The sequence below is a fragment of the Saccoglossus kowalevskii genome, chromosome 21, assembly GCF_978046115.1.
Source record: "Saccoglossus kowalevskii chromosome 21, keSacKowa6.1, whole genome shotgun sequence".
Classification (NCBI taxonomy): domain Eukaryota; kingdom Metazoa; phylum Hemichordata; class Enteropneusta; family Harrimaniidae; genus Saccoglossus; species Saccoglossus kowalevskii.
The window spans coordinates 8,277,621-8,297,920 of NC_140661.1; the positions used below are offsets into that span (position 1 = coordinate 8,277,621).

Consider the following 20,300-nt stretch of genomic DNA (forward strand, 5'->3'; position numbering starts at 1 on the left):
ATGCTTTGAGATGCCACAATTTAATCCCAAAAATGTTGGTGCATCATTTGGCAAATTTAGGAATTTATAAATACTGTAATTTCTTATACACCAAATGTGATTTCACATATCCAACAAATTCTAATCGAAATTTTAGAAAAAATATCTAAATTAATTGATGCAGGTTTATGTGTGGTATAATCGTAACTGATAAATGTTGAGTTGATGTTTAAAAGATTAAACAAAAGAATCAAAATCACGATGATTGTGAAGTATGGCTTAAAAACAAACTGATATCAAAGTTTCAACCATGTTCATGTGTGGAAACCGTGAGATAGCTGAACTGTGTGCTTTGATCTTTTTGCTTGGCAGCCCTGGTGTGTGTATGAGCCAACCCAATCTAAATGCTAACTGTTTTGTTGATAGCAAAGCATGGTAGCTTTACTAGGTGAAGAGGCTGGTTGACAGTGTAGTTGTTTGTCCTGATAACAGAATTCTTTGCATCTACTGTTGCAGTGAGGATTGATTGGAGGGGTTCACAGTAGGGTTTCAATCATTTTACATATTCAGGTTTATACTGATTCTTCACTGATGGGAACTTTTTATAATTGGTGTTTAAACCTTTCTAGCACCAAAGTTGACTTATCACCATTCAAATTTTTTAAAACCCATATAATTTTTTTTTTTTTGTAATTGTTTCAAAATTTTGATCAATAATAGGGAATTATGTTCATTTATCCAAAAAACTCGACTTCAAAAAATAAAAAAATACATGAAAACAGACCAAATACTGCACCACAAATGTTGTTTTTGAAAAATCATATTGTGTGTGCAAAATGTTTCATTAAACTTAATTCAACAATTGGATGTGAATTTAGAATTTTTGTTATTTGCAATTTTAGCTTATTTATATAAATTACTCAGTTTTCCTGTGCCCTGTTTCTCTCATTGGGAAAGACGTACTCTGTGTCAATTTTTTTGGTTCGTAAAGATCCCGATTTTGCATCTCCCAGCAACTAACAATGGTGAGATTTAGTGGGTGGATGGAATGGATTCAGGGGGGAGCGACCAATGAATGTAGTACGCAGCATTGACGCGGTAACTAGCAACGCAAAAAGTTGTCTGATCTTTGCTCTCTGTTGTCGGTATGTTACTTTTAATAAATAAAAATAATGCCAAGTCTCTGGCATGTTTATTGTCGAGGGGAACAAGGAGAGGACAAAGAGTGGCTGATAGACTTGTTTTATCAAAATCAATTTATAACTGTGTTTAATAGTTATCAACAAATTGAAGATACCTTTTATGTTTCTGAAAAGTACAATTTTGTATAAAATTTAAAAATATTATTTGTTTTGTGTTTTTCTTGTTAAATTTTTACAAATACAAGAAATAACTTGCGAAAGTTGGAACAATTAATGAAGATTAATAATGTAAATAGAAATCATCTATAGCAAAATGTAAGTTTTTTTATTCATCCATCCATTAGTTTTGTTAACTTTTTTCACTTCCTACAATAGTCACTGTTTGAACCCCCCCCCAAAATGTTAGTCATCATTTAAGTTGTGTCCGTTGGATGTGTTATTAACATTTGGAATTTATAAAATCTTCAACACACATTTTGGCGGGAAAACAAGTCATTTGGAATAAACATGGTTTATTGAATATAGATTTTTTTTTTGATCACAATTTTCTGCTACTTTGTGACCCAGATCGGGTTGTCATTTGATTTGACCTGTACAGAGGCACAATCTGATAGGGTCTTGATGATTGGTTAGACTGCTTTGATAGGTGTCTTGTTTCATTCTCTCACATATCTTGGTGTTTTATGGCTTTAATCTTCAGTAAAGTTCAGTTATCAAAACTCTCAATTATGTGATGAATAGCAGTTCACTTTCTAATGTAACTACAGAACACACTTCACTCTGTATTTCCATTTCTTGTTTACATTTCCCTCTTTGCTCAAGAAATCAGAAAAAGTTAACTTTTAGGATTGTGCTGGTAGAATTCATTTATGAAAAGAGGAAAAGTTTGCTTCTCATCATGAAAAATAAAAAGTGATTCAAAATTGAGCATTATCATTTCAGAAAATATATAAAAATATTTTCTTAAAGCCTTTTGAAGGAGTTGATAAAAGCCGAGGCTTTCTGAAATACTTACTGTCAACCACTCCCTACCATGGCTTTGTCTGTTCAGTAAACCATATGGTTAACTTCTATTCAAAACAACTTGTCATAGGGGTCCAATTTAACACAGAACTTGACTTCATTTAAATGCAAATAAAAGACAATTTTGAACTGTACTCAAGCAACACTTATCATTCTCGTATTTGCCCTGAAGTTTGCTACAACCATCTGCACTTAAAAGTTTTTACTGTATTTCTCTTATTTTAAGTTTGGACATGTATTTCTCTTATTTTAAGTTTGGACATGTATATTATCTTTGTCTTCATCGGGACTATATTGATACAAAACTATTTCATTTTTGTCACTGAGCAACATCTCTAGATATGAAGAAGTAATTTGACCATAGAAATAAGTGCAAAAGGGCAAAATTTGACAATTTCACAAGACATTTTGGAACAATTCCTTGAACATTTTTCTGGTGACTTCGATTCTTGTTGTTTTTCAGCATCCTGATGATCCTATAATAGTGAAATTATTCATAAAATGAAATATCATTTCAAATTCAGCTTGAGCCTCTTTCAAGCAAATTTTTGCAGGGACTTTGGTTTTCACAAAGATTCTTTGAATAATCACATCAGGAAATGTATATTGATGGTAATTGACTGGTTTTGCAGTATTATTCTTAGTGTGTCTCTCAAGTTAATCCAAGAGAGTTGCTGGGGCTTAATCTGACCCAAGATGAAGCTAGTATTTTCTGAGCTCATATTACAAGGTGTTGTCCCAGTTGACTTTCTTGGGTATTTGTAGTGAACGTTATATAAAGTGACTTCATCTGATATGGTGCAGAAAGCTCTAACTGGATGTGGTTGAGGGTGTTGGGATTTAGTTGGGCGAGGCGGGGTAGCAGTGTGAAGTTATCTTCATTCTGGAATAAAGACAAGAGAAGATCTGACAAGGTCAAATCTGAATACTTGTAACATGGGTGGCTTCTTCTCAATGGGAGCCATATTAAGTAGTATTCATTGACTTAGTACTAGTCATAAAACACTCATTTTCACACCTTCATTGTGGAAAGGTGTCAAGATGACCCTGAAACTTGTCAAAAAGACAATCTCAACAAATTTGCATCAGTGAGTAATTGTAAGGTCCAGTCTTTAGTCAATAATCTCCCTTTGAATTCAAAACAGTCGCATAAATTTTAGCATTTGTCATAAAAAAATACGGCAGTTTGAAATCAAATTTCCTTTTCACTATTGCACTAACTCTAAATTGGCCTCGTATAACGGTATTAGATGATTGTCATGACATCAAAGAAACCAAAATAATGGTACCTGTGATGTGATTGGTCAGTTTATTAATCCTCTTGATCTGTTAGCTTGCTAGAACTGGCCATTGGTAGATCTTTTCTAATCCAGACTCCACGAGGTCATAACCTTAGTTGCAAATACTTTGATGTACTGCATAGTCGCTATAGACCTGTCAGACTTTATACTTGCATTGCACTATTCATAGTCTAGATGTCGTATGACCTATGTCATATTAAAAAATTTTATCCCAAATAAGTCAACCTCAATTGTTGTTACATTCCCAATAACAATTATCAAGTTTTGCTTCCTTGAATTTGTATAAGCATTCTTGCAGTTTAAACTTCAAGTCGTGATGTTTCACAAAAGTTTGTTTTTTGGGGGCCAAGCTACGTCACAGACTGAGACATGCACGACTGTACCATGTATTTCCATGGGCTCTCTGTTAGCAAACAGCACAAATGCAACTTTGAAGTAATCCTGAGAAACCAAATTTATATATGTTGCACACGTAGGGGTAATCCTTGTTACACTATTCAAGGGAGTCTGCAGTTTTACAGTGCAGTTTTCAGAGAGTTTTCATCCTTTGGGAGAAAATGCCTGGATGTTCGCTCCAAGAATATCTTTAAATTAATGCATCTACAGTATTTGTTTCACCTGTAAAAAAACAAAAAAGAAATACCTTATCTTTGCAGTTCTTTTTATCCAAACAAGACTAATAATCTACGGTATTTTGAAATCACTTGGGTACATCAGAAACAAAGTTGATCTGTTTTCAATGATATTTGTTATCAGTCTGACATTTTCAACGAACAAGCAACTTGTAATTCATACTCTAGTATAGGTTTCAATCTATAATACATTGCATTATGATCAATAGTTGCCAATACTGTCTGTAATTCCACATGTAATGCTACCATTCTTTTTTTTTTTTTTATTGCAGGAATGGAAGAGGGTCAGGGTTCATGGGGTTCTAACAGTCACCCGAGTCCTAGCTATGACTCGCGGGTAAGTAATCTTCTTGCTTCCTGTGTTCTCCCGAACATTTTTGTGGTTTACATTTTTGGTAGTCTGCTAGTTGATTTTGCTACGATCTAAATATAAAATTTCATTTTAAACTGCACATTATAATGTGTCTGAATATTGTTGAAATATAAACAGTATGTGTACAGTTTCTTCTCCAAATTATTTATATGTAAAACCATTATACACTGACCATTGTTCAGTTTACACAGGTTTCACTGTATGAAATACTGTAGAATACTTTATTTTCGCTTGGAATTTATTTCCGCTATTTTCGCTGAAGGGATGATTCCGTGAAAATAAAATCCAGCGAATATACTTTTTTTCCTATATTTCACATTCAACTCATCAAAAATCAGTGAAAATAAATTCCATAAAGAACGCCCAAAAAGCCTTTTCAGCGAAAATTAATTCCAGCGAAAATAAAGTATTCCACAGTACCTCTGTAAACCGTGGCCATTTTTCAGTTTACACAGGTTTCACTGTATGAAATACCTCTGTAAACTGTGGCCATTGTTTAGTTTACACAGGTTTCACTATATGAAATGCCTCTGTAAACTGGCCATTTTTCAGTTTACACAGGTTTCACTGTATGAAATACCTCTGTAAACTGTGGCCATTGTTCAGTTTAAACAGGTTTCACTGTATGAAATACCTCTGTAAACTGTGGCCATTTTTCAGTTTAAACAGGTTTCACTGTATGAAATACCTCTGTAAACTGTGGCCATTTTTCAGTTTACACAGGTTTCACTTTATGAAATACCTCTGTAAACTGGCCAGTGTTCAGTTTACACAGGTTTCACTGTCATTACTATGTTGAATCTATTTGCAACTCAGCAGATGATATTCATGAATGTGACCCAGTTAATTAGCAACCTGTTTCTATGCCGACGTCAAATTTATTGTAGTTTTCACAAACATCTGTTTATATGTAATACACAAAGATATGTATACGAGCAGCTCACAGTGACACATCTGATATTGTTCACTATGGGATGTCCATATAGCACACCTGCCATGGTATTACATAGGAGTATCATTGGCATATTTGCTTTATTGGAAGCGTTATTTAAAACACCCTGTCAAATCAGTGACAGTATTGGGTTAGTTCGTTTCACAACAACTAAACTGACCTTTTTGGTTTACATATGCACTTCTATTGGAGAAGAATTGCTGATGGATAACATAGGAATATTAGATACCTCTCTGTACACATAGTATCTATTCTATTCTATTCCATTCTATTCTATTCTCATAGTATATCATTCTGTATGCTATTCTGTACGAGTTCGAGTACCTGTGATGAACGTAGATTCCATGGAACTACCATTACCAAGGATTCCATATGAGTGCTATGATTTCCACTGGTAAAATAACTGTAGTAACCTTACACGTCTACAGTCTGTGCATGAACAATTAACACGTAAAATTGACTATTAATACTGTAAGATTGCCGTAGTGAACATTGATTCGGCTGCAAACGTAGATGACTGTTGAAGTATGGGAGACTGTGGTAGCATTATTTGAGATCTCTTGTAATATTTACCTTATGGTGCATGCACCAGTACATCAATGACATGGGTTTTGTAGGTCTACTTCCCAGCAGTTAACACACGGTTTGAGTATATCAAGTTGTCTATCCAAGTACTTCACGGTATGCATGTACACCATAAAAGTAATTGGCTGAGCCTGCCAGGATATCACTGAAATGAAACTTGTAGTGTTTTATATCTTCTTTAATAAACCAATGTAAAATAAATCAAAGCTAGAGATTTGAGTTTGTTGCACACTAGATAAACACTCAATATGTCACTTGGCATGAACTTGTACACTCCTATCACTTGCTGTTTGAGATTTTTTTTTTAAGGTTTTGATAATAAATTTAATAATGCCTCTAATAGTTGCAGTTAAGTTTTATGTCTAAAACAAAATAAAAACAGCATACCAGTTCATTTAAGATGTGTTCTGGGTATTATCACAAGTTTTAAGCATTTTTTCCCACTTGCACAGTCATAACATTAAAGTTTAGTGTCGATATATTGGCACTGGAACATACACTGATAAAATGAAAATTTATTTTTTAATAAATCTTAGGGGGTCCTGGGTAGAGTCCTATAAATCTAGGGGGTATTATTTACATTGATGGACTTCCCCACCATTAGCTCTTTTGACTTCCTCTCAACATTATTCTTGAAGTTCTGATCCATAAATCTGATATTTTAGTGAGCACAGCAAAACTTGTAGATTGTAACAAAAAATGTAGAAACATGAGTATTTCTGTGACAGGAAGTGAATTGCATTGTGGGAGAATTGTTGAATACAAGTTGATTTCATTTATACTTACTGAATCTGCTGTGATGCAAACACATCTTCAATTTACACATGTGACTTGTTTTGGCCTCAGACACCTCTGCCAATTTACATAAGCAATACTAATAGAGAAAATACTGTACATTTGTTGAAATAATTTAAAATAGCAACTATTTAATTTTTGCGGATTTGGCACTTGTTAAATTGATATTCAGTGGCTCAGATTATCAAAAGTATCAACAATGTTATTGTAAATTCTAATTTTTGTAAAAACCATAACACTGGTACAATAATAATTTTCCATCAAAAATTATAAAAAAATTTTGACTTTAAAAAAAAAAAATATTTGCAATTTGGTTTTAATCAAAATTCAATAAAAAAAATGTTGAAAAATATTATTTAGGTTTAATTTTGTGGAAATATAACAAAAGTTGGCATTGAAATAACTAAATAAGGCAAAATACACATTGAATTCGCATAATACACATGCTAATTTTACACAAATAAATAATCAAAGAATCATCTCTTTCTGCGCAGACTGAATAATGTATTGGAATTTGTAGAGACAGTTATCATAGTTTCTCCCAAGTGTTGGGTTGCTGAGATAATGTCGTATAGATATATACTATATTGCCATCACCTACTAACAAAGGACTTCCATTTGAAAATGGCAATATTTCTATTGAAAGGCAAGCGAATTCAATTCTCTGCTTTGCCCCAAGGCACACACACAGGCTGTGATATCAATGGAAAGATGGAGCTTTTAATTTCATCCTTTCTCTGTACAACCTGCATGGTTATTATGTTTCCTTACAATTTATTTCCAGAACGATTTTTTTTCCCAGGGAAATAATAAATTACATGCAAATATTGAAAGACTAGATGAAAGATTGAAAGGAGCTTTATAGAATTCGTAGTGTTTGTTAAGTTGGTTTCAATTTGTGAGCATGTCAACAATAATAATGTGGATGAATCCTTAAAGATGGTTTATCCAAGCGCGCTCATCATTAGGAATAATTCGTCGTCACTTCTCTCCCTAACTGAACTTTAAATCTTTTCCTGCCCAAACTCTGCCTCTCTTCTTTCTTCTACCATGAGCTTATCCGACATAATCCCTAACCTGCCATCCTGCAATAGATATAGCTTTCAATTCACCAGAAGACGACTGAATAACGTGGTTTGCTCAAAGTGTGCCGGATTAAGAATGATGACCGCAAATGAAGTGTTTTTTTTTTTTTCAAACAATAACCTGATCGACAGGCATGTAGATGGAATTTACTTTAATCTCATCAAGTAGCCATCAAAGACCTTCAGTCAGAATTGTGTTTGTGTTCCTCCAATCGATGAACAACAATTTCTTTGGTGTCGATTGCTGGGAGGTGATATAAATGCAATTTGGGATGCGATTTTGATTGCGAAAAGTGTCTTCACGTAGTTGGATTAGGTTGACTGGAAAAATAGATTTTTAAAAACAATCAAAATTTATAAAAATTGCGTTGTTTATGTTGAACCCATGAATTTATTGCTGTATGGTTAATCCTCTTCTTTCATACACTGTTTTGAAATTCCGGTTGTTATGCTATCATACAAAGCAAAAAAGAAAACCTGCTGTGCTGTAGTGAAACCCTGCTCGTAGTGGAATAGTTTTATCGCTGCTTATAACATACTGTGACTAATACAATTAAAATAACGTGGAGAATTCACGCTTTCGTATAACATGACGCTGTTGCAGTGAGCGGTAGAGTCTCACTGTTTGGTATGATGGTAATTTACACTGCAAATGAACAAGTAACATTGCAGTGGTATGAAGTATGAGTATTATGTCTAGTTTACAGCAAGTAGCTATATGCTCCCTAAGTCGGTGAAACCATGGAGGACACATAAAAAATGAATGTTATTTTTATGAGCAGATCAGTGTTGTATTATAGTATGAGATATATGGCCGCTGAGAAATGTCCAGCTAGATATCTTGTTACACTATGCATTCAAGTAAAGTCGTTCTGGTTGCAAAAGGTGATATAGAAATTGACTAAGGACAAACTTTCTCTATCTTGCCCTTCCTGGTGATAAAGTTTCTTGATTTGATTCCAGAATCTAAAAATGTTATTTTTTTTGCATCCAATTCATAATACTTAATATTTTATTTATTCAATGCAAAGCATGTAAGGTGCATGTTATTCTTTGTTGATTTTCTGACATCAGCATTATATGGAAGAGGAATGGAGGCAGCAAGAAGGGTTTTTGGGATTGGCTGAGGGTGGGTTGTCATAAACGAACATGGTTCTTCTATTCCTAAGTCCTAAGTGTATGTGTGTCTCATCGATTTCCATTTATATTGCTATTATCTTCCCTGCAAGTATAGAAATCTCAAGACAGAACTGAGATAAAATATTGTTTAAATGAGTGCGCAATTTAGATTTACGTTATCCCAGAGTCATTCAGTAAACGAGAAGGAAATGTACATTATGTTTTTAGCGAGTCTAGTCTGTAACCTGATGATCGTAACAACATTTAGAAGATTGTTATCCTATGATCATTTGTCTGGGGAGATACCTCAAAATAACTATAAATCAGTAAATTTTAAATGCTGGACATTTTTTCGATTTGATAAATCGTGGGCATTCACAAAGGTCACCATTAAACAAACGTCACTTAGACTCTAGCCCAAAGGTACAAAATACTTTTTTTTTGTGAAATCACAAATAAATTGATCAACAGCTTTGTAAAAATATTTCTTGAAATCACCGATGTTGGTGTTAATTGCAAGTCTTGTGATTTGAATTAGCTGTATCTAGTATGTTTGCTATCAAAACACATCCAGGGTATTAATCATTTTTTGCTATTCAAATAAAAAGCGGAAAAGTTGTTTGTCAGCTCTGTCCATCAGATATATTCACGCTTGTACCAGTATCAGCATAACTCACATAGCCGTTGACGACGTTGTGCTATACAGATTGCAAAATAGGATTTGTTGAAAGTTAATACTTTACCTGAAAATATATAAAAATTTAGAATCAACTATGTTACTTCTGAAGCCAGGACTTGTTATATCTGTAATTCACAATCGTCTCTCTGAATCAACGCAACGCACGTAAAATACAGTTATGCAAATTTAAAGGTGTGTTGCACAGTGACTGTTTTACTTTTAAACAAAACGAACAACCTGTTTACACTTGGTGTAAACCCATAGTAGCTCTCTGATTGGTTCATACAAATACATCTCCGAAACGTTCTGAAGCTCGTGGAGGGCCAATTTATTACAGAAACATTGTAACTTTACAATAATTAACATTCTGAATTAATTATAAAGATAATATTTTAGAGAAAAGTTAATTTAAAAAAAAAATTATTATTACTATAACAAACTTAATTATTTCCTGATTACTGAAATTAAAACCCAGTGAATATGTTACTTCAATAAAATTGAATTGCATCAACACTTTTTTTAGCAGATTTTTTGTGTAGCATTCATTACTATTCAGAGGAAACTTGTGAAAGTAAAATATAATGTAAAATGAAATGGCAATCCCCATATGTATTCAAGTACAGTACTTCAAAATATGTTATCAGATGATATGCAAGTCACAGTTTTCATTGAAGGCTGGCTGTGAATCAAAACGAGTGTGTAAATTGGTGAAACTAGTCATTTAGCCTGATCTCCTCACAAAAGTACTCATCCATTAAATGTAAAAAGGAAACAAAAGTTTGTGTATGGAATATAAAGTCCAAATGTACATGTCTAGATGTGTGAAATTGATGTCCGATTAGCGAATATCTGATGTTTAGAACCTATAATCCATACTGATTATCAACGTGTGATTGGTTTATTTGGTCATGTGATATAATTTATGCATGTGAAAATACTGTAGTCTGATTTTATTTCATGATTTTTGGAAAAAAAGATTTAATGAATGCATGATTGGTTTAAATTGATCATGTGATATAATTTATGCAAGTGAAAATACTGATTTTGGAAAAAAACAAACATTTAATTTGGGCATGTTAGGTTCAAATTGATCGATATAATTTATGCATGTAAGTGACCATTTTAATTTTGAGAATCACAAATTCAAATTCTCAGAAATCTTTCAAACTAGGAGATACCAAACTGTCAAAACGTCATCCAATCGCCCTTTGGTTAATGTTGGTGAAAAAAACAAACATTTAATTTGGGCATGTTAGGTTCAAATTGATCGATATAATATATGCATGTAAGTGACCATTTTAATTTTGAGAATCACAAATTCAAATTCTCAGAAATCTTTCAAACTAGGAGATACCAAATTGTCAAAACGTCATCCATCGCCCTTTGGTTAATGTTGGTGAACATTTCAATTGGTGAAAAAGTAAGATTTTATATCTTGATATTTTAAGAAGATCTACAAAAAATACATCCTATTAAAAACAAATGTAGTTGGGTTGCTAATAGAGCTACTTCTTGGACTTGATAACTTGTTTTAATATTTCACCCCAGGCAGGTATTACAGCTGTTATTAGTTAGAAAATTATATTACTGTTAAATGGTTAAAAAACAGGTCATCTAAATTCAAAATTCAATTGGGGTTTCCCCTAACAAAATAGGTGGTCAGCTAGGAAAGCTGGGTGGGAACACCAATTTGTCTTGTTAGCTTAATATAATATGTCTAGTGAGCCATGGCTGCATGTCACTTTTTAGAGTCAGAGCGAAGCTACTGAGAAGATGGTGCCCAATTGGCTACCCAATCCTAACACCAAACAGTTTGACCAATTGAGAGGTTTTCCCAATGTATCAAATTCTTTTTCATATATATGGTTCAACTGAAGAAATGTCTACTGTAATGCATGCTATCTAAGCATAGAATCCATTCTGTGTTACTGGATAGCATGGTCAATTCTGCTGTAAAACGTCAGAGAATTATGAAAGTGAGAGGCTATTTGTAACACTAACTAACCCCCTCTAGTCCTATACTGTGTATATATAAAGAGGTCCCCATTGTCATTAGTTGTCCTGGCTTGTACACTGTCTTGCACGCTTAATTGACTCTGGCGTATAGAACTAGTAGTTTTATGAAATTCCTAACATAGAGATATCCAGGACATGCGACTGTTATCGGTGACATTATTACATCGTGTATAATACTGATATCCAAGACATGTGACTGTCATCAGTGACATTACAAGGTGTATAATACAGATATCCAGGACATGTGACTGTCATCGGTGACATTACATGGTGTATAACACAGATATCCAGGACATGTGACTGTCATCAGTGACATTACATGGTGTATAATACTGATATCCAGGACATGTGACTGTCATCGGTGACATGACATGGTGTATAATACAGATATCCAGGACATGTGACTGTCATCGGTGACATTACATGGTGTATAATACTGATATCCAGGACATGTGACTCATCGGTGACATTACATGGTGTATAATAAAATCCAGAACTATCTGCCTGATTGTGCCTAAAATGTTTAGATACACTAACCAATGGAATTATTCCTTGGAGTAATAGACATGATAGATCATTTATGTACAGTACTGGCATATACACTACACATTATTGTATACTGACAGGCCCATGATTCTGTTTTAATGTGAATTATGACATTCATACTAAATTTCTATTTTATGTTTTATTTTAGGGATATGAAGGTTCATCTTACAATGATCATATGCCTGATAATCGAATGCAGCTTAATAATAATATGTCATATTCCCATGATATGAACTCTAATAATAGTAGTATGTCTTCATTTATGGGTAAGTTTTTTTGCACTTTCTGGGGCTAAGTGGTGACTGCATTTTGTTGACAATGTGACTGTTATGTGTTGACAATATGACTGTTATGTGTTGACAATGTGACTGTTATGTGTTGACAATGTGACTGTTATGTGTTGACAATGTGACTGTTACGTGTTGACAATGTGACTGTTATGTGTTGACAATGTGACTGTTATGTGTTGACAATGAGACCTATGTTATGTTGGTGATGTGTCTTATTTATTGACAATGTGACTGTTATGTTTACAATGTGACTTGTGTGTTGGCGATGAGACCTAGTTATGTTGGTGATGTGTCTTATTTATTGACAATGTGACTGTTATGTTTACAATGTGACTTGTGTGTTGGCGATGTGACTGATCTGTGGAGGATGAAGTTTGATGGGTCTGACATCCTCATGTGTTGTATAATACACTAGAATGCAAACTGACAAGATAACATCATGTCAGCAGAAAGATTGCTAAGAGAAAATCAATTAGAAAACAGAATAAGTACAGATAAGATAAGGATACTTGTATATATGGTGTTGATATTAAGCAATCGTGACAGGTGAGTCTGTAAGTTTAAGCAATATACAGGTGAACTCTAGGGTTAATAGGAAGCATGGATAAAAACCACATTCATAAATTATATTAGACATTTTAGTAGATAAGATCTTTCTTGTTGATGGTTGTGAGACCTGAGAAATGACATCAAAATTGTGTGTTCTATGTACAAACATTGAGTGAAGCGTTGTAATATAGCATTGAGGGTCAGCTAAACCGCTTATTGGGTCGTTTGGCAATTTCTTAGCTTCACTTTTCAATTAAGAACATTTCCTGATGCTGAATGATGGGAAGTTTATCGGCACTGTTCAATTTAGATAAGTCAACTGTAATAGCGTTCACGTAGTGAGGGTTCGTCAATTCCAGTGTATTCTGTCATGATGTAAACACTCGGGAGCTGTCAAAAGGTCTACTGTTGGAGAAGAGAGGAAATTGTCTAAATTAGCTTGCTATTGAGTCTCTTATCAGGTGAATTCCCAATGGGATATATCAGCAATGGTTCATGTTTTCTCAATTGAAAAAATGTTGCCATCAAGTGATCAACAATAATTCACTTTGCAGAATAAATAAATAAATAAAAGCAGATTTTCAATGCTTTTAACTACATGTATTGTTTTCTCAAAGTCTAATCTGATTCTTGCCGAGATTTGATGAGAAACAATAGAACTAAAATGTTACTGTGTGAAAATACCTTTTCTAGAAAATCAGTATGTGCACTTTTCCATGACAGTGCTTTCCCTATACCAATCAATGTAACAATTTTAGAAGCGATGACAACATTACTGCATATGCAACACATGTGCCTAATACATAAATGACACAGACTAGGGTAATATCAAGGTGTATTCCAATGATTCAGTATACAATCAATGCATTCTTTTGGCTTTATGCGTGTTTTATATTTGGGGTACATGACAATGCAGCATTTGGTGGTAGTAAAATTTCTTTTGCAGGTTCTTTTAGAATGGAAATGGACTTAGGTACTTGCATACCGTGAACAACTATTCCGGTGACCATCATTAACAGTAATTTTTGTTGATGTTCAATTTGGGGCAAATATCTGAAAATAACGTCTTTTATTGTCATCAGAGTATCAACAAAAATTTATTGTCAATTGGTGTATTTATGATTTTGTAACAAAAAAAAAAGGCATCATTTGGTTTTATCACCCAAACATTTACTTAATCATTCTGTTCAAGCTTTGAGTATTTTGGAAAAGACGTAAAGCTAATCACTCGTTGAAAGTCTTGTCATTTTATGCTATGGAGTTGATGTCGTGGAATTACTAATATAATGTGTATACTAGAAGAGAATACTGATGTTCTGTTGTTACCACCTTGTGTTACTTTTATACAATAGTAGTTGTGAATGGATGACATGTATTTCTTGTCTATCATGGTTTCTAGTGACCAAACTCTAGATTCAATGTCCATTTCTAGTGACCATTCCCAATGTCCATTTCTAGTGATCATTCCCAATGTCCATTTCTAGTGACCATTCCCAATGCTCTTTTCTAGTGACCATTCCCAATGTTCTTTTCTAGTGACCATTCCCAATGTTCTTTTCTAGTGACCATTTCCAATGTTCTTTTCTAGTGACCATTTCCAATAGCTATTTCTACAGACCAGTCTTGATGTCTAATTTTTCATGACCAATCCAATTTACTTTTCTAGTGACCAGTCTCTATGATTGATTTTAGTAACCAATCCCAATGTCCATTTGTACAACCGTTCCTCATTTCTACAACCCCACTCTCCATTTCAAATGACAATTTCCAAACGTCCGTTTTTACAACCATTTTCATTTCTATAACCCTGCTTCCCATTTCAAGTGGCCATTCCCAATGTCCATTTCTAGTGATCATTCCCAATGTCCATTTCTAGTGACCATTTCCAATGTTCTTTTCTAGTGATCATTTCCAATAGCTATTTCTACAGACCAGTCTTGATGTCTAATTTTTCATGACCAATCCAATTTACTTTTCTAGTGACCAGTCTCTATGATTGATTTTAGTAACCAATCCCAATGTCCATTTGTACAACCGTTCCTCATTTCTACAACCCTACTCTCCATTTCAAATGACAATTCCAAACGTCCATTTCTACAACCATTTTCATTTCTATAACCCTGCTTCCCATTTCAAGTGGCCATTTCAAATGTCCATTTCTACAGTCACTCATCATTTTTATAACCCCACTCCCCATTTCAAATGACAATTCCAAACGTCCATTTCTACAACCATTTTCATTTCTATAACCCTGCTTCCCATTTCAAGTGGCCATTTCAAATGTCCATTTCTACAGTCACTCATCATTTCTATAATCCCACTCTCCATTTCAAATGACAATTCCAAACGTCCATTTCTACAACCATTTTTCATTTCTATAACCCTGCTTCCCATTTCAAATGGTCATTTCAAATGTTCATTTCTACAACCACTCCTCATTTCTATAATCCCACTCTCCATTTCAAATGACAATTCCAAACGTCCATTTCTACAACCATTTTCATTTCTATAACCCTGCGTTCCATTTCAAATGGCCATTTCAAATGTTCATTTCTACAACCACTCCTCATTTCTATAATCCCACTCTCCATTTCAAATGACAATTCCAAACGTCCATTTCTACAACCATTTTCATTTCTATAACCCTGCGTTCCATTTCAAATGGCCATTTCAAATGTTCATTTCTACAACCACTCCTCATTTCTATAATCCCACTCTCCATTTCAAATGACAATTCCAAACGTCCATTTCTACAACCATTTTCATTTCTATAACCCTGCTTCCCATTTCAAGTGGCCATTTCAAATGTCCATTTCTACAGTCACTCATCATTTCTATAATCCCACTCTCCATTTCAAATGACAATTCCAAACGTCCATTTCTACAACCATTTTTCATTTCTATAACCCTGCGTTCCATTTCAAATGGCCATTTCAAATGTTCATTTCTACAACCACTCCTCATTTCTACAACCCCACTCTCCATTTCAAATGACAATTCCAAACGTCCATTTCTACAACCATTTTCATTTCTATAACCCTGCGTTCCATTTCAAATGGCCATTTCAAATGTTCATTTCTACAACCACTCCTCATTTCTATAATCCCACTCTCCATTTCAAATGACAATTCCAAACGTCCATTTCTACAACCATTTTCATTTCTATAACCCTGCGTTCCATTTCAAATGGTCATTTCAAATGTTCATTTCTACAACCACTCCTCATTTCTATAATCCCACTCTCCATTTCAAATGACAATTCCAAACGTCCATTTCTACAACCATTTTTCATTTCTATAACCCTGCGTTCCATTTCAAATGGCCATTTCAAATGTTCATTTCTACAACCACTCCTCATTTCTATAATCCCACTCTCCATTTCAAATGACAATTCCAAACGTCCATTTCTACAACCATTTTTCATTTCTATAACCCTGCGTTCCATTTCAAATGGCCATTTCAAATGTTCATTTCTACAACCACTCCTCATTTCTATAATCCCACTCCCTGATTCAAATGACAATTCCAAACGTTCGTTTCTACAACCACTCTTAATTTCTAAATCCCCCTCCCTATTTCAAATGACTATTCCCAATGTCCAATTCTACCACTCACTCTTCAAGTGACCATTCCGTATTTCAAGTGACCATTCTCAGTGTCCATTTCTAGCGTCTAATCTATGGAACATATCATTAAAACTGTTGGCACTTTTGTTAAGTACTTATACTACGTTGATGTATCTATGATCTGGGAAGGGTGACTGATAAAACACCATATTCCTGTTACATTCCCTAAGTATGCATCATGAATAAAGATGAGGTACTTGTCTAGAATTATTACTAGTTTCAAATGATTACGTATTCATACCATGTTCCCATGGTTACGTATTCCCACCATGTTCCCATCAGTTATTTATCTATGCGTGCATGTGTTCGCATCAGAATGAAAAGAATACATAATGTATACTGTTAGTTCAACCATATATACACTACACTTTGAAATCTACACTAGAGAGAAAACGTTACTATAATCACCATTAATTTTTATTTTTTTAAAGTGTACTATTTCCTACTGAGGTAATTTTGTAATGTAAACCCCCCTTTTCAGCATTACTGCACATTATGCTCTCAGATTGCTTCATTCACTCTCTACCACACTAGAAAATGGCTATATTTTACTTTGTTATCTTTCTCTCACATGGCAATCACATTTATTCATGCTACCTTTTAGTTATTTTCTGTTCCCATATTAGTCAACCCATACATTGTATATCTCCCTTCCTTATTATATTATCATCTTTGGTGTGTGCCTCTTTAGGTAATGATGCTACCTTATTTAGTCACTTTCTCTTCCATATTAGGTAATATTACCTTATTTAGTCACTTTCTCTCCCATATAAGGCAATGATACTATCTTATTTAGTCACTTTCTCTTCCATATTAGGTAATATTACCTTATTTTATTGTCACTTTCTTTTCCATATTAGGTAATATTACCTCATTTAGTCACTTTCTCTCCCATATAAGGTAATATTACCTTATTTAGTCGTTTTCTCTTCCATATTAGGAATCTATACCATATTATTTGCTTACTTGTAACTGTGAATAGTGTCAAAACATGTTTTCATCTCTTTTTTATTGGAATAACCGTACCGTGACACCAATTTATACACCTGTCTGTTAATTCTCTCCTCAAATGAGTGTAATATAACCTGTCATTGTTGCCTCTTCTCTGTAATATTGATGGTACTCCTGAGATAAATAAATGTTAGAATAAGCAAAATGTGACACAAAAAGTTAGTCTATATGTCAACTTCTAACCTCTATGAGCTGGTTTATATGCTGACCTCTAACCTCTGACCTTTGACTACAGTGAGTACTTTGAAGAAAATCTATAAAACAAAGATATATGTGAAACAACGTGTATTTAGCAGGGAAGGAAAGTAGTTAGTGCATTGCATGCTGGAAAATCGCTGAGTGTAGCATTTGCCTCTTGTTGCTTTTATTTCCATGCATTGTCACGATTTAATCTTCGCTTCGAAGAAGAAGAAAAAAACAAAAAAAACAGGCAAAAACAATACTACACAGGAAGGAGAAACATGTATATATTATGTTACACATTTACTACAGAATTGTATCTTTTTTACTTGTTGCCATGGTGATGAGTGATTGATGGGGATAGGATTCAAATGATAAAATGAACAGAAGTATATATAATTGAAAGAGAGGCTGACCTTTGACCTAATGATGTGAAGGAAGCATTTGTTGTAATCTTTCTGTATGGTTTTTATGCCATGATACTAATAAATGTTCAGTCTGCCTAAGGGCATGCTGGGTAATTTCCTTTTTCTGTTTGTCTTAGCCTTAATAAATATTATGGAATATGAGAAAAAAATATTGTATTCTTTTTAAAAACATAGTAACCAAACAGAGTAAAGTAAAATATGTTTAAATTGTTTAAAAGTTGTGTTGTGTCTTTTTTGTGTAGGCGTAAAATTGGCACAATATCAAATTTTGTAAATTTTCCAAAAAAGTAAAATAAAATAAATGGAAAAATACTTCAGGAAGCGATTTACTAAAAACTCTCAAAAACTATTTATCTTGTTGTAGTATAGGCATGAGTAGATATTAATGTGCAACCTATCACAATTCTTGGATTAAAATAACACCCATGATGCAATGTGGATATCACCCATGATGCAATGCGTCTGTCACCCATGATGCAATGCGTTTGTCACAATACGTGTATGCCGATGATTGAAACCAAGCTGCTGCTTTGTTGTGTCTAGTCTATACGCAACGTTGAACCAAGTGAGCCTATTAGAATGGCTACATTACCAACGTGCTATTGGTGAAAAAAGTGATGCTAATCCAATCAGTTTCTTTAATTCTATCAAGAAGTAATTTTTCGGAAAAACGATTGCTGGGAATAATTACATTTTTTGCCAGTAGCCAATTCTATTAAGTACTGTATGGTTGGAATCAGTGTCTTGGGACACAAAACAAATTAACTGCCAACCCAGTAGACATCTAACGTAATTTATCAAATTAGTGACCACTTTGCGCCCTATTTATTTCCACATTATTGCTAAAGTTAAACAAGCCATTACTGTATATGACTGACTCATTATAAACTCTACAAGTCATTCTTAGTGTTGTTCATATGCTGGCTTGATTCAATATAGTCAATGTCTCTTAGAATGAAATAGCAGATCAGAATTCACAGGGGAATGAAATAAAACATTTCCCAAATGACTGCATCCCTATAGAAACAACTATTGTTTCGTCATTTTCTGTGTATTCTGTCTGCAACAATAAATGCACGCTTGAGTTTTGATTGTGACAACACAGCGTAACTACCGTTATATTCTTGTCAGGTTCGCTCCATGTTGCATCCCTGATAATTTCACTTTCCCTCTTGTCTCTGTATTTCCAGAGAGACTCCATCATTTCTGTTCAATCCTGCCTTCTAGGATTTACATTCGCTCTACGATTTCCCAAGTGACATCTCTGTGACTTCTGCAGATATTTCAATAATGACAGACTAGAAATCCACCTTGTGGAACTTCTCTGAATTGCTGTACTAGTCACAAAGCTTCATGAAAATAATCAAAAATGTCATTATTTATCTCAAAATAAAATCAGTTATTTGGATTTGGTTGAATTATTTTAATACAAAAATATGTTAATTTCACACTTGTCTCTCCATTGTTGTTTAATTGAAACAGTTTTTTCTTTCTTCGCATCCGAGGAAATTGAACCTTTTGAATATTTATTGAATGAATCTTAATATTTTTTTAATATCCTTACCAGAAGGATTATTATTTCCCTTATAAATCTTCTTTGAATCGCGATCAGACATCTGATTGGATGAAAAAGTTATTAATTTGCATATGTATTTGATAGTGAGGCCATGTGTCATAAGCATCTAAGAACAATTTTTAAAACTGCGTAATATTTTGTTGAAATCAAAAAGTTATGGATACTGGCTGCGTAGGTACACAATTAGTTAGTTAGTAAACTGTAAATCATAATTTGATCTGTCTGCTATCAGAAATTTGACAATTTAACAATCCTCACTCCAACTATCATTATTAAAAATATGTGAAATTGTCAATACTAGAAAATGTCCTGACTGTAATTTACGCAAAATGATTCTGTTACAAAATTAAAGCAGAATACCTGCATACATGTATTAATTGTGTAAAATTGTGTTAGTTATTTCCTTTATTCAT

At 33.8% G+C, this 20,300-nt stretch overlaps 1 protein-coding gene across 11 annotated transcripts in view; it reads left to right on the forward strand.

The window, feature by feature from the left end:
* The window catches only part of LOC100313756 (transcription factor 12-like protein), a 151,370-nt gene that overhangs the window by 52,908 nt on the left and 78,162 nt on the right, over positions 1–20,300 (forward strand). For all 11 annotated transcript variants that reach the window (XM_085494755.1, XM_085494758.1, XM_085494762.1 and 8 more), the window contains 2 exon segments: positions 4,350–4,414; positions 12,376–12,493. In XM_085494755.1, the coding sequence (XP_085350881.1) occupies positions 4,350–4,414; positions 12,376–12,493 (183 nt within the window).